General features: G+C 39.3%; 1 protein-coding gene across 3 annotated transcripts in view; it reads left to right on the top strand.

Moving 5' to 3' along the window:
• The first annotated feature begins 208 nt into the window (after positions 1 to 208).
• PRIM1 (primase, DNA, polypeptide 1 (49kDa)) overlaps positions 209 to 15,925 on the top strand; it is a 22,836-nt gene continuing 7,119 nt past the window's right edge. For 2 of the 3 annotated variants that reach the window (XR_001363265.1, XM_005872074.2), the window contains exons 1-12: positions 209 to 359; positions 930 to 1,087; positions 4,709 to 4,815; positions 4,929 to 5,002; positions 6,674 to 6,810; positions 7,230 to 7,288; positions 8,819 to 8,928; positions 9,459 to 9,547; positions 9,711 to 9,840; positions 11,594 to 11,663; positions 12,544 to 12,632; positions 15,423 to 15,521. Coding sequence is in view for 2 of the 3 variants with exons in the window: in XM_005872074.2 (XP_005872136.1) it covers positions 257 to 359; positions 930 to 1,087; positions 4,709 to 4,815; positions 4,929 to 5,002; positions 6,674 to 6,810; positions 7,230 to 7,288; positions 8,819 to 8,928; positions 9,459 to 9,547; positions 9,711 to 9,840; positions 11,594 to 11,663; positions 12,544 to 12,632; positions 15,423 to 15,521 (1,225 nt within the window). In the remaining variant the exon portion in view is untranslated. The remainder of the gene's footprint in view (positions 360 to 929; positions 1,088 to 4,708; positions 4,816 to 4,928; positions 5,003 to 6,673; positions 6,811 to 7,229; positions 7,289 to 8,818; positions 8,929 to 9,458; positions 9,548 to 9,710; positions 9,841 to 11,593; positions 11,664 to 12,543; positions 12,633 to 15,422; positions 15,522 to 15,925) is intronic. The other variant, XM_014544465.1, reaches the window with a different exon arrangement.

The following is a 15,925-nucleotide window of genomic DNA, read 5'->3' as shown; positions in this document are numbered from 1 at the left end:
CCTTTCCGCAGACCAACTCCTTGGAATGGGCGCGGCCTTCCTCCGTGCACCTGAGAACCCTTTGTGGAAGCGGGTAGGCGGGGACACCGGGAGCGCCGCCCACGCCACAGGCCAACCTCCCAGGTGGCAACTACAATTCCCAGCAACCCCTGCAAACGGCGGGCCGCGGCCACGCTGCGCCGGCGCAGTGGGGGAGGCGCTTGTGTGGTTCCCGCCAATTCTTGCAGAATCCTGCCGGAGCTGAGTAGCGCGCGCCATGGAGGCGTTTGACCCAGCCGATTTGCCCGAGCTGCTTAAGCTTTATTACCGGAGGCTCTTTCCCTACGCCCAGTACTACCGCTGGCTCAACTATGGCGGAGGTGATGGCGGCGGGGAGCGGGTGGTAGCAGGTCGGGGAGGGAATGTGAAGGGGTTCGGGGAGGGTCCTGTCGCCTGTCCAGATGTAGTGCCCAGGCATTATCTCGAGCCCCCACACCACCACCGCTGAAATGTAAAGGGGCCGAGAGAGGATTTCATGACCAGCCTGCGGCCACTCTCAAAGGCAGAGCCGCCGCTCCTACCACTGCGTGGCCGGACCCACCTTCGGCGCCTGAGCCGAGCAAGGGGCAGTATCGGGTCGTAGAATGAAGTCGCAGAGGCATGAGCTGCATCGGGGTGGGAGGGGCACCTCCTGGAGGAGGAGAGGCACTTAACTGGTCGCGGGAGGATGTACCAGTGCCCACCGAGGAGACAGAGGGGGCGGTATATATTTAAAATATTTCTGCATCGTTTTTCTCTTTTTTACTTTTCCCTATGAGATGCCGTGTGGTAATAAGCCCCTTCAAATGAGAGACGAGGTCTTGGCTTTTTTTTTACTTGTAGCACAGTGCTGGGCACAAAGGGCTTATTCAAATTACCAAATTAACTTTAAAATGTACATGTATTTGCAGTGATAAAGAATTACTTCCAACACCGTGAATTTTCATTCACGTTGAAAGATGACATTTACATTCGCTACCAATCCTTCAACAACCAGAGTGATCTGGAAAAGGAGATGCAGAAAATGAATCCATACAAGATTGATATAGGAGCGGTATATTCCCACAGAGTAAGGAATTCGGGTCTTATGTATATTGTGGGTTTTTTAAAAGCACCAAGAACCCCCAGCGTTTTGTGATTACATTTTTATAATTTATTCTATTAGAAGAGCAGCACTTATTTAACTATTTTTACAAGTTGATTGCAACTCTTTTATGTCAAGGCAAAAGGTTCCCCTTTATTTTTTTTTTCAATCTTTAATTTCTTTATTGATTAAGGTATTACATATGTGACCTCATCCCCCCACAAACCCCCACCCCCCTCGTTGTCCGTGTCCATTGGTTAGGCTTATATGCATGCATGCAAGTCCTTTGGTTGATCTCTCCCCATTACCCCCACCCTCCCCTGCCTTCCCTCTGAGGTCTGACAGTCTGATCGCTGCTTCTCTGTCTCTGGATCTGTTTTAGTTCATCAGTTTATGTTGTTCATTATATTCCACAAATGAGTGAGATCATGTGATATTTATCTTTCTCTGACTGGCTTATTTCGCTTAGCATTATGCTCTCCATGTCCATCCATGCTGTTGCAAATGGCAAGAGTTCCTTCTTGATTGCAATTTTTGTTCTTTGATACTGTTCATTACTGACTGGAAATACTTTGTATGTGAACTGGTTGTATTCTCACTAGGACCAAAAAAAAATTGAGTATCTGGCCGAAAGACTAAATGTGGAAATCAGCATGGTTTAAGGAAGGGTATTAAAAGAGAGTTACATTCTCTCCCAGCATTGGAGTTATTCTTCATTCCCCTCGCACCCCTGCATCCTTTGTATTAGGAATTCTCTACCATAATAATACCTAACATCCAACTAGTGCTACCAGTGCTACTACCATCATCATCATCTCTCATCTGAATGACTGTAAAAACTTCCTAACAATTTGCTCCTGTAGACTCTAGACCAGTGGTTCCCATCGTGGAGCACATACCCCACAGGGGGGCAATTTGATTGTTAGGGGGGCAATTCGAGAATGAATTATTAACAGTGAATTTTTTGCATTTCTTATGGTTCTAGGGGCCTCAGATACAGTATATATATTGTGACATGTTTATGCATTTCAATTCTTAAAACTTTGCTATTTTTTCATGTCACTTTGTTTTGTTTTGTTTTTAACAATTTCTTAGTGATTTGTTCCTCAGTATTTCAACTGTCCTGTCGTTCTTTTATTTTTCTCTTTCGTGGATACCACATTCTTTGGAAGCTTTTTTAGACTAAGTTAATGGCCTTTTAGGCTTCCTCCACGTGAATAGATGTTCACTTTTTGAATAATAAGAATTTTATGTCATGGGGTGGGGGGGCATCAGGATTTTAGGTGGGGCATGGCCAAAAAGAGGTTGGGAACCTACTGCTCTAGAGTCTAGTCTTAGTACAGCAGTCAGAGTGATCCTTTAAAAAGTCAGATCCTGTGATCCCTCTGCTCAAAACCATTCTCCAGTGGCTACCCATTTCACTCAGAGTAAAAGCCCCTCTCTCCCTGTCACTCACCCCACCCCTGCCACACTGCCCTTGCTCAAGAAGTTTCACTTTCTAGAACCTATTTCCCCAAATATCTTGGTTCATTCCCTCACTTCCTTCAAGTCCTTACTCAGTAAGGCCTATTGCAGCCTGCCATCTCTCCTGTCCCCCTGCCACTGAAATAGTGCCTGGTGGAGAGAGTACACCGTACATATATTTTTTTAAATATATTTTTATTGATTTCAGAGAGGAAGGGAGAGGTAGAGATATAGAAATATCAGTGATGAGAGAGAATCACCGATCACCTTTTCCCCAACTGAGGATCGAGCCCATAACCCAGGCACGTGCCCTTGGCCAGAATTGAACCTGGAACCCTTCAGTCCTCAGGCACACGCTCTATCCACTGAGCCAAACCAGCTAGGGCTACACTGTACACATTTGTTCAATGAATGAACATACCAAAATTGCCCTTCTTCCTCTCCTTAAAAATGCACACATGGAGGAAAAATACACACATGGGATAATAGATTTTGTATGGAACTTTTTCAGATGTATAATTTGTTTTTCATAGACATTCTCACTGTTCTTTTTACAAAGGAGAAAACAGGCCTTGAGAACTCAAATAATTTTTTCCTAGGTCACACAATTTCTAAATGATAGAGTGGGGACCTGAACCCAGGTTTTCTGACTATAAATCCCAGAGGAAGAAGAGAAGACATGTGAAAAAAGGCCAGCAAGCATGCCCTAGCCAGTTTGGCTCAGTGGATAGAGCATCGGCCTGTGGACTGAAGAGTCTGGTTCGATTCCCGTCAAGGGCACATGCCTGAGTAGGGGGCGTGCAGGAGGTAGTCCATTAATGATTCTCATCATTGATGTTTCTCTCTCTCTATCTTCTTTCCACTCTCACATCAATGTTTCTCTTTCCCTCTCTAAAATGAATAAAAACATGTCTTCAGGTGAGGATTAATACTAATAACGACAAAAATAGAGAAACGTAAAAGACACGAGATAGACCAAGATCAAAGGAGAGAGTTAACTTTCCTTACCTTTCCTTACTGAGAGCTTAAGATTCAGTTTTTATGGGTCTCCTTATAAAAACCATGGTAGTATTGCCCAGCTGGAGTGGCTCCACAGTTGAGCATTGACCTATGAAGCTGGAGGTCATGGTTCAATTCCTGGTCAGGGCCCATTCCAGTAGAGGGCGTGTAGGAGGCAGCCAATTAATGATTCTCGCTCATCATTGATGTTTCCATCTCCCTCTCCCTCTCCCTTCCGCTCTGAAAAAAAATGATGGTGATATTGTCCCCTCTCTGTTTTTTTTCTAAAGGCTTATTGTGCCTTTCTAAAAGAAAAAAAAACTTTATCATTTTCATGCAGGTTTGGACGGATCAAAATAAGTGTCTGTATTGTCGGTCTTCTTTATCTGATAACCCATAACCTCAAAGGAGACTACTTACAGCCTGAGCCAAAGACTCAGTTCAAACTAATTGGGGAAATTTTTTTGAATTAATGAAAAGTTTAAAATACATTTTTGTTATTTATATGTCCAGCAACAAATAAAGATCCTTAAGAACACCTTGAGTTTTAGTCGGTTTGGCTTGGTGGATAGAGCGCCGGCCTGTGGACTGAAGGGTCCCAGGTTCGATTCCGGTCAAGGACACATGCCCTGGTTGTAGGCTCGATTCCCATTAGGGGGTGTGCAGGAGGCAGCCGATCAATGATTCTCTCTCATCATTGATGTTTCTCTCTTACTCTCCCTTCCTCTCTGAAATCAATAAAAATATATTAAAAATAAGTAAATGAAATAAAAGGATAAAATCTCAATTAAAGAAAAAGAACACCTTGCAATAGGGCATTAATTATAGGTACTTTTCCTTATCAGAAACCTAGAAAGGCTTTATTATTATTTCTATTGGTGAAATATTTATTATACAATATCAAATGTTAATTATATCTCAGTAGAACTAGGGGGGAAAATTTGATGATAATATGTATTTACCAAACCCTGCTTTAAGTAGATGAAAGTTACACTCGTCAATTCTGGATGTATAGGATCTGAATTAATGAACTGACATAAGCTTGGCATTATATGGTTTCTCACTTTTCTTTGGTCACTTTTTCAAGCATATTTGGCAGCATGGCAGCTCTTACAGAAACTGATTGATATTTTGTACTTTTAGCCCAATCAACATAATACAGTGAAGCTGGGAGCTTTCCAGGCTCAGGAAAAAGAACTGGTGTTTGACATCGACATGACAGACTATGATGATGTGAGGAGATGCTGTAGGTAAGCACCGCAGGCTTTGTTGGTAGAGTGGGTGATATCATTGACCACTGATGTCTCCCTCCCCTCTCTCCAACCTTGCCCCCTTCCACACTCTAACGATGACTCTCCTCCAGTTCTGCAGACATATGTTCTAAGTGCTGGACCCTCATGACAATGGCCATACGCATCATTGACCGAGCATTGAAGGGCAAGTATCAGCAGTGTCTGAGTGGGGTCAAATGTAAGAATCTCTTTTCCTCTAAATAATACCATGTTATAATCAAATCCCATAAATTTTTAACATGTTTCCTTAAAACATGTAATTGGAAAATAAAAGATTATAATAAAGTTAGAGTTGAAACTCTATTAAAGCTGTGATCAGCCGAAACCGGTTTGGCTCAGTGGATAGAGCGTCGGCCTGCGGACTCAAGGGTCCCGGGTTCGATTCCGGTCAAGGGCATGTACCTGGGTTGTGGGCACATCCCCAGTGGGAGATGTGCAGGAGGCAGCTGATCGATGTTTCTCTCGAATCGATGTTTCTAACTCTCTATCTCTCTCCCTTCCTCTCTGTAAAAAATCAATAAAATATATTAAAAAAAAAAAAAAAAAAGCTGTGATCAAACCAGTGAGTTTTTTCCCAATTCAATTATCTGTTGAGCAACTCTATGTGCTAGGTGCTGTCCTACATGAGGGAAATATGAAAGAACAATTCTTACCTCAAGTAGGTTACACAGTCTAAAAAGGAGACAAATAAGAAAACTGAGGATTACATTTGGGAATATAGGACAGCAGGAGTGGATATACGAATGGGAAGAGATTGGATCAGAAAAGGCTTCCCAGAAGAGGTGATAATAAGAATGATAACAAAGCTCTGGCCAGTGTTCCTCAGTGGTTAGAGTGTCAGCCTGCACACCAAAGGGTCTCGGGTTCAATTCCCGGTCAAGGGCACATACCTCGGTTGCAGGTTCGATCCCCAGCCCTGGTCAGGGCCCTTGTGAGAGGCAACCAATTGATGTGTCTCTCACATTGATGTCTCCCTCCCCTCTCTCCAACCTTGCCCCCTTCCACACTCTAAAAAAAAAAATCAGTGGGGCCCTAGACAGTTTGGCTCACTGGTTGGAGCATCAGCCTGCACACTAAAGGGTCCCAGGTTTGATTCTGGACCCAGTCAGGGGCGCATGCAGGAGGCAACCAAATGTTGTGTCTCTTTTACATCGATGTTTCTCCGTATCTATCTCTTCCCTTCCTTTCCACTATCTAAAAATCGATGGAAAAAATATCCTTGGGTATGGATTAAAAATAAAAGAAAGAATGATAATAAAATAGGGTCTTATTATGTGCCAGGCATTGTTCAAAGCCCTTTAAATTTATTAACTCCTGCCTTAGCTGGTTTGGCTCAATGGATAGAGCGTCGGCCCGCAGACTGAAGGGTCCCAGGTTCGATTCCGGCCAAGGGCACATGCCTGGGTTGCAGGCTCCATCTCCAGTAGGGGGCGTGCAGGAGGCAGCCAATCAATGATTCTCTCTCATCATTGATGTTTCTATCTCTCTCCCTCTCCCTTCCTCTCTAACATCAATAAAAAAAAATTTTTTTAAGTCATTTGCAAAAAAAAAAAATTATTAACTCCTTTAATATCCCTCGACTGGGTCTTTAAGGGAGAGAAATGGAAGTGCTGGGGCAAGAGGAAATTCTTGTCAAAGACCAGGATAGATAGTCAAAAGCAAGAGCATGGGGGAGAAGGGGATGGGAAACTACAAATAGTTTAGTATAGTTAAAGTGAGTTCATGTGGACAAGAGGTAAAAAATGAAAATAGGAAGTAAGAAAGAACCAGGAGTTTATACATTTGTTTTAAAACCTGTTATGTCTCCCCTCCTCAGAGGACTTTGGATTTAAGCATCGCCTCTGGGTATATTCTGGAAGAAGAGGTGTTCATTGTTGGGTCTGTGATGACTCGGTTAGAAAACTGTCCTCCGCAGTACGGTCTGGGATAGTTGAATATTTGAGTCTTGTAAAGGTAAGCTCTTCTTAATGATAATTTGCATTTATTTTTTTGCTGGATGTTACCAAGCATAGTATGTTTAGTTAAAGAAATTAAACTATCTTTTATAGCATCCACTTTCCAGAGTAGGTGATCTTACTAGTAGATCAATCAAAATCATAGTGCTATATTTTTTAAAGATATTTCATATTTTGTTTTAAATATCCTCCTTTGTTGCAAAAGAAAGACTAATAGTTTACTTTTCTTGTTCAATTAAGTCAAGTAAAGTTAACCCAGAAAGTTATAGGTATTGAAACTATATAAAATAGCATATAAGCTTTTCTATTTTACACAATTTAATCAATATCTTTAGAACACATTATAGAAATATTTTAATTATTTCACTTATGTTATATAATATACATAAAGGTCTTTTTTGATGGTTTATTTTTCAGGGTGGTCAAGATGTTAAAAAGAAAGTTCACCTAAGTGAAAAAATTCACCCCTTTGTCAGGTCTGTTGGAAAAGACTCCATGCAGTTTAAGTTGTGTCTGCTTTACCTGCAATGCTTGTAGTACATTGTGTCCTGAGCAAGGAAGCATCCCCGAAAGGAGTCACTCACACATGTTTGGCTTCCACAAGTGCCAGGTTTATCAGGGGAGACCTCCTAATAAGCCGGTAGAGTCCCATGCAGGTTCACATAGAAAGGAAGAGCTTACCTGACAGAAACCAACAGAGTGAGTATTCCTCAGGCAAGTCCTAGTCACTGGCAGCATCCGCACGTGGAGAGATGGGTGTCGGTCTCAAGCCAGGCAGCTAGAGTGGCAGCACGCAGCCGGTGGAGTGGGCTCTGAGTGTTACCCGGGGTACAGCTGGCCTCCAGCCTTGGGAGGTTGGAGCTCGGAGTTCTTATAGCCCACCACTGTGATGATCCCACTAATAGCAGTGTCCATGTGGAGTCCTTATCCATCCAGACTGGTGGTTTTGGGCGTTCCAGTCCCTTCATAAAGGTGTTCCCATTACACCCCATTACCTCAGTCTTGGCTTAGCACTTGACATCACTGTCATGGCTGACAGTGACTCCATGTTGGATTGTCAAAGCTGTCCAAAAAGTTGGCTCTGTTCTTGCTCTATACACCTTACCAATTTTCTCTGCTGGGTAGCATTTTACAATAATAGCTAGAATTAATTCAGTGTCCCTTGTGTGCTACATATTTATGATAGGTAGGTACTTTTCAAGTGTTCTCATTGGTTTTCCCAACAACCCCATGAGGGATATGATGGTATCTCCACTTAACAAAGTGAGATTTGGAGGGATTATATAATTTGCTTGATACCATACCCATACTTCTTCCATTGAATTCACTACTTCTCTAGGACAGTGGAAAAAGCATTGCATTAGGAGTAAGGTCTGTATGCTGACAATTACTCTGACCTCAACAAAATACTAGAGCCTCTACTTCCTTATCTGTATAATGGGGAGAATAATATCTGCTCCATCTGTCTTAGAGTTGTGGCAAAAATTAAATGAAACAGTAGATGTGAACTCTATTTGCAGATTGCTAAGCACTATATAATTGCTGAGGTGTTAAAACAAGCAATTCAGAGTAGAAACTGTAGACTATCCCACATTCTACTACTGATGTATAATGTTGTCCTGAATTGGTTGCTTTCTATCCTTGTTATATACAGAGGTGGACAAAAGTAGGTATACAGTTGTTCGTATGGAAATATATGTAATACAAGAATAAACTTTTTCTTGTACTTATAACTGTAAACTTACCTTTGCACACTCCTGTATTTATGATGTGGTTAACCTGCTAAGCTGTGGAGTTTCAGAAGTAAACATTTCTTGAATATTTCTTCTAAGCCAGGCACTATGCTAGGTTCTTTCCCCTTAGACTTAACTCTCATAACTGTGAGAAGGGTATTAGTCCCATTTTACCTAGTTAAGTTCTAGAAATTCAGTCTAAATAGCAACAAAAGTTATTGTGGGGTATGTGTTGCTAGTAGTATTGAGACTTTGTTATTGTTATTCCTACAGAAAATCTATAAACATAATAAGTAAATACTTTGAAGAATATGCCTTGGTTGATCAAGATATTCTTGGAAGTAAAGAAAGCTGTGATAAGATTTTAGCTCTTATTCCTGACAATATCCTTTCCCAAGACCATTTCTTTGTGAGCTCCTTGTATTGATATTATATATGTGTTCTGCCTGCATATTCTCATGTACTTAATCTTTTTTTTTTACAATCTTTCTAATGTTTTTCTCATATACTTATACGTTTAATCTTTTTTATACAAAACATCTCCTGTATTTCTACATTTTTGTATCTCCACTAAGGAATACAATAAGACATGAGGCCATTTCATAAACAAATTTCCTCTTTATGGAAGTTGGTAGTCCTAGGATTAATGGTTATTTAAAGAATGCTGAATCATTAAGTCAAAATATGTACAGACCAGGGAAAGATTTTAATTAACCTATATAGTTATTTTGACATTCTTTCTGTCATATCACCACTTTATTTTTACAGGGTTACTTTTTAGTGTTTAATAGTTGCATTTTAGAAAACAAGAATTATTTTCTATCTAAACTAGATATTCTTGTGGTAATACATACAGAAAATAAGTTGTTTGTTGATGTGCCCTAAATGAGGATGTTCCTTAATGACCCATCACCAATGCATGATGGCCTTCAAGAAATCTTCCAAAAGCCTCACAGTTCACTTCAGCGTTGGGAGCATTTGAAGAAAAAGGCCATATATCCGGTATACAACATGGAAATCTGTATTATAAATATAATATAATTCTTAAACTCTGATTCTTTTGCCATTTAAGTTAAAGATGATTGGAGATCACCTTTTAACCACTTTGAAAGAAATCCTCAAAAGTTCCTACTGATCCTCATGCTGGACTTGCATCTCCTTTTAGAATGACAGAAGTGGACAGTTGCTTGTGTGGGAGATCATGCTCCAGTACTGTTTTCCACGGCTGGATATCAATGTTAGCAAAGGAATCAATCATTTGCTGAAGAGCCCTTTTAGTGTTCATCCTAAAACAGGTACTATGAAAAGAAAATAAGGGGAACTAAAAAAGAAATGAAAGTTACTTTTTTTGTTTTAGCAAGCATGCCACTAGGTGTGAATACATATGATGCCTGACATATTAAAGATTGAGGCCTTGTTCTGTCAGTTAATACCTAAGTTAACTTTTTTTTTTTTAATATCAGAGAGGAAGGGAGAGAAAGACAGAAACATCAATGATAAGAGAGAACCATTGATCGGCCGCCTCCTGCACATTCCCTACTGGGGACTGAGCCTGCAACATGAGCATGTGCACTGACCAAGAATCCAACCGTGATCTACTGGTTCATAGGTCAATGCTCAGCCACTGACCCAAACCAGCTGAGCTCACTTATTTTTTTAATTGTTGATTAGTAGCTACTGGATGAGTTTACATATTCAGTTGCGTTTCTGTGGTTCAGTGTTAGAATTAGAGTTGGAAAGGAACTTAGAAATTACAGGACAATAGTTCTCATTGTACAGATGAGGAAACAGTGGCCCAAGAAGTTAAAGTGACTTGTCCACAGTCTAAAAACAAATTGTTTTAGAGCTAGGAACAGAGTTCATTTCTGAAAACTCAAAAGTTCTATGCTTTTTCCACCATGCTGCCTCCCTCAGTAGTTTTTCAATAGTTTTAGCTTTTCTCTTTCACATTTCTCTTAGATAAGATTTGATGGACTGAAACTGACTTTAAAGTATAAAGTGGCTATATTGGAATAACTTTACTCCATCCATTAGAAAAGTATATAGTTGTCCTTTTTGGTGTCAGCAATCCAACTCTGCCACTGGGTGTGGGATGTTATGGAAATTACTCTGTGTGCCTTGGTTTTCTCATCTGTAAAATGGAGATAATGATAGTACTTACCTCAGTGGGTTATTGTGACCATCTAAAATATAAAGCACTTAGAAAACTGTCACATAGTCAGTTCTCCCAAATTGCCTAGTTTCCCTTAATAACTAGTCCATACGTTTATGTAGCCCTTTTTCAAACCTGTCAACTATGTTTTTAGCTTCTTTTAGTAATAAGCTTAAATTTTAAGCTTAATTCTAAAGCTTCACTGGATATCCCCTTATTCTAATATTCAAGGTCCGGGTAAATAATTGTGTCCATTAATAAGTGAATACATTTTAATTATATCCTTTTCCCATTAACTAGCTGCAGTCTTTTTACTCTGTCTTTAATATCAACTCTCAATTCTTCTAATTATTCTATTTGTTATTCACCTGGCATTCTTTACATTCATTATCTAATTTTTGAGGTGTGACAAATTTTATGTAGTGTCCCAGGTGTGAATATTATAAAAGGGTAGTATAATGTCTGTTTTATTTCCAAAATGCTTTCTCAAGATGCCTAACATATAGGTGTCTGTTTTGATCTCAGCACATAAACTAAGGTAATAAAATGAACTCTTTCCATCTATTTCATTTCAATTTTCAAGATTTACTCAATTTGAGATTATTCTCTACTTAAATATAGAAGGATATTAGGAAAAGGGAGATAGAAATAAAGGTATAGATAAGAGCACCTAGGTAATAGCTTAACAGTCTTTCACACCTATGTTTTGGTGGTGTTTTTAAGAAAAATAAAAGACACAGCTAATATGAAAGTACTTTTAAATTGTATTTCTACTGTATTTAAAGATAAGTCTAACCCTTTTTCTAAATTTCAACTTTCTAATTAAAATTTTAGCCAAAACAGCCTATAATGATTTGTATTCACAATCATTCATTTATAACTTTTGGTTCTTACAGGTCGAATTTCAGTGCCTATTGATTTACAGAAAGTGGATCAGTTTGATCCGTTTACTGTTCCAACCATAAGGTATGTTCCAGATCATTGATCACTTTTCTGTTTGTGATTGTTGTTCTGAATTTGAAGTAGATTGGATTAGATCCCTGCCAGAGAGTCAGCCGCTCTGAGGCTATATGATGATGCCCTAGTAGAGCAACATTTCCTAGTGAGTTCCACAGAGCACTAGTTTTTCAGCTGCTGTTATGCAAGAAAAAGTGTGCTCTCCCTCTCAGGAGCACACTGGCACCTTCCCCTTCCCCTTCATCTTCCCCCAGGTATGTTATTACTAAGCTCTAAGGGCCCTTCTTCTGTCTCTGTAACTTGTTTCCTAAGCCTACACAGCCCAGCTAGCTCACTTTTACTATCTCTGTAACTTTCTAAATAGACTTTCTCTTATAATTTGAAAAAAAGAAAAAGATTTTTAAGTTCAAATAAGTTTGAGAAATGCTGACTTAAACAGATTAAAAGTTCTGTACTGCAAGATTTCCCAGTCTTGGGCATACCCGTAGACCTTGCCTGACTGTGCTCATGGCCAGGCAGGGGGGACAGTGTATGCAAAAGTAATTTGGAGTTTGTGCCAGTTTTAGCCAGCCTATTCAGTGGTTGGATTGGTTGCATTACTTCAACATTTTCCTGCCTCTCAACCTGTGGAGTTATTCATGATGGAGAATGAGTGACATTAAGTATCTGCTCTTTTAATTATTTAAAAAAAAAAAAAAAGATTTTCCAGTCTTTAATATGCTGATATGCATGTAAAACTCTGAGAAGAGATTATGGCTTTTAGAATATCCCAAATTAGTTGGCCACATGATTTTTTCACAGAAAATCTTGAGAGATTCATGTGCTATGATACTCTGGGTAATGTTGACCAAGAACCAACTTTAAAATTCTCTTATTCTGTTATTTGTAGCTCCATCTGCCATGAATTAGATGCTATTTCCACTAATGAAGAAGAAAAAGAGAACAAAGCTGAATCCGATAACAAACATAGAACCAGAGGTAGGTTAATATGTTGAAGTCTCATTTGAACATAAGCTTTTTATATAGACTACTATAATGGGCAGAGCAGATCTGTGATCTCTGTTTAACCTTTTTTAGTCAAATATTGCTACCCTTCTTTCAAAGCCCAAGCTCAGATATCACTTTATCTATTCCAGCTCTAACGTAATACCTAAACATAGTACATTCCACTATTAAAGTTTATATAGTAATTACAAAAGTATTCTGTTCAAAATATTTGAAAAATCAGAATACCAGTAAACTGGAAAAAGAAACTCAGAGAGCCCTAGCTGGTTTGGCTCAGTGGGTAGAGCGTCAGCCTGCAGACTGAAAGGTCCCAGGTTCAATTCCAGTCAAGGGCACATACTGGTTGCAGGCTTGATCCTGGCCCTGGTCAGGGCACATGTGGGAGACAACCAATCGATGTGTCTCTCTCACATTGATGTTTCTCTCTGTCTCTTCCCTTCCTTTCCATTCTCTCTAAAATACAATGGAAAAATATCCCCAAGTGAGGATTAACAAAGAAAAGGAAAAGGGAACTCAGAGAAAAGAGACAATGAAAGGAACAAAGGAAACCTTTTTTAAAAACACTAATATCTCAGCACAGCTGGGTGTGGTTCAGTGGTTGAGCGTCAACCTATGAACCAAGAGATCACAGTTCAATTCCTGATCAGGGCACATGCCCAGGTTTCGGGGCTCAATCCCCAAATGGGGCATGCAGAAGGCAGCTGTTCAATGATTTTTCTCTCATCATTGATGTTTCTATCTTTCCCTCTCCCTTTCTCTCTGAAATCAGTAAAAATTTTAAAAATAATATCTCAGAGAATAAGAAGATAATGCATCCATCAGGTAAGATCAGAATACTGTAAAAAAGAAACACGCATAAAACAAGAAAGAGCCCTGGCCATGTAGCTCAGTTGGTTAGAGCGTTTTCCCTAACCAAGGTGTGGGTTCAGTCCCCGGTCAGAGCACATACTAGAACCAAGAATGAATACATAAATAAGTGGAACAACAAATCAATGTGTGTATCTCTCTCTCCCTTCCTCTTTCTCTGATGTCAATAAAATAAAAAAATTTAAAAATAAAACAAGAAAGAGGTCTTAGAAATAAAAAATCTTTAGAATAAAAAGTTCAGCCGAAACCGGTTTGGCTCAGTGGATAGAGCGTCGGCCTGCGGACTGAAGGGTCCCAGGTTCGATTCCGGTCAAGGGCATGTACCTGGGTTGCGGGCACATCCCCAGTAGGAGATGTGCAGGAGGCAACTGATCGATGTTTCTCTCTCATCGATGTTTCTGACTCTCTATCTCTCTCCCTTCCTCTCTGTAAAAAATCAATAAAATATATTAAAAAAAAAAAAGCTCAGTGGAAAGGTTGGAAAAGAATAATTAAGATTTCCCAGAAAGTAATACAAAAATGGTGGCGGTGGTGGTGATGGTTATTGTTTTTAGGAGTTAAAACTAGAAGACTGTTTCAGGAGGTCTGTTATCTGACTATGGGAGTTTCAAAAAAAATAAAACAGGGAAGAAATAATTGTCAAAATTACATAGGAAAACACCCCTGTAATGAGTACTTTATTAAAAGGGCTCAGCATAATAAGAAAAAGACCTATACCAAAGCACATCATTTGAAATTTCAGAACACTGAGAATTAAGAAAAGAACTTAAGAGCTTTCAGACCCCAGCCTACTTCCCTCATCCCCTGCCCCACCCAAAAGCAGACCTCTTAGAAGGATTGGCCTCAGATTTCTAAATAACAATGAAAGTGTTCATTTGTTAGAAATGGGTGCTAGAAAAGAAAAATCGGTTGCCATTCAAGAAGATGGTCAGAAATAAGGCAGGGAGCTGATATTTACATTATAAACCTGTTAGTACACCCAGTGTGACTTTGTTGGTTGGGCATGATCCCGTGCACCAAAAGATTGCTCATTCAATTCATGGTCAGGGCACATGCCTGGGTTACAGGTTTGATCCCCAGTAGGGGGTGTGCAGGAGGCAGTCGGTCGATGTTCCGCCCTCATATTGACGTTTCTCTTTTTGTTTCTTTTTAATCCTTACTCAAGGATATGCTTTTATTGATTTGAGAAAGAGAGGAACGGGGGGGGGGGGGGGGGGGGGGGGGGGGACATTGATTGGCTGCCTCCACACTTTATAAAGAAAGAAATGTTGCATGGAACTTACCACATAACAATAGATTATATTGATCTAATACTAGAAAGCCTGACTACTGGAGTAGATGTGTCCATGTGGTTAAATGTGCTCGAGCAGTACTGTCTAATACAGTAGTCACCTGTGGCTATTGGCACTTGAAATCTGGCTGGTATTAACTAAGGAGCTAATTTTTTAATTTTAATTGATTTAAATTTAAAAACTGATGGTTGATTTAATTATTAGAAAACTTTTATGTGTGTTTGGATATTTGGGGTATATGAACCTACTTTTTTAATTGCATGTTTTATAATTTAAATCTAAATATAGATCAAGTATTTCTGATGATAGTATAGCATTTAAATTGAGATGTAATAGTACAAAATACTAGATTTCAAAGACTTAGTATGAAAGCCATTTTTATTATACTTTGAAACAATATTTTAGATATTTAATATTGGGATGAGTTAAAGTATAAAGTCAATTTCACCTTTTTAATGTGGCTACTAGACTTTAAAATTATACGTTTCTCATATTTCTATTAGACAACATTGGTATAGAATTCTTATAAGAAACTTAAAATTATACTTTCATGTTATTCTTGCTGCCAAAATGCTAATTTTAATGCATGGTCATTATAATTTAGATTATAAGAAGACCAGTCTAGCCCCTTACGTAAAAGTTTTTGAAAAGTTTCTTGAAAACCTGGATAAATCCCGAAAAGGAGAACTTCTCAAGAAGAGTGGTAAGACTATGCCTTTCCCTTTTAGCTATTTAGATCTTAGCATAGTTGTTTAAAGCATCCAGCAAGTGAGCAGTTTTAGAGCTCTAGTCCTTGCCCTCCCAAAAATGTTACTGATTTATCTTATTGTCCTTAGTGTTTTTGAAAATTAAGGTCCCTTAATTCAGTTCAACACATACTTATTAAACACCTTCCAAGTGTCAGGTACTATGTGGGAAACAAAGATGAATTATACAAAGATGAATTCCACACCATGCCTTCCTGCCCCGAGGAAGTACTAACTGGTACAAAATACTAAGAAAGATATCATCTGATTAAAATAACTTGAGAAGATTTCATATTTAAAGAGTGGTATTAGAACTCTTCAGTAAGCTGCTATAAGAAGTCTAAACCCCCCCCTCCCCCCT

This window comes from Myotis brandtii, unplaced genomic scaffold (assembly GCF_000412655.1).
Source record: "Myotis brandtii unplaced genomic scaffold, ASM41265v1 scaffold364, whole genome shotgun sequence".
Taxonomy (NCBI): domain Eukaryota; kingdom Metazoa; phylum Chordata; class Mammalia; order Chiroptera; family Vespertilionidae; genus Myotis; species Myotis brandtii.
The sequence above is the reverse complement of the archived record's forward strand: the minus strand, read 5'-3'. Positions and strand labels throughout refer to the sequence as shown.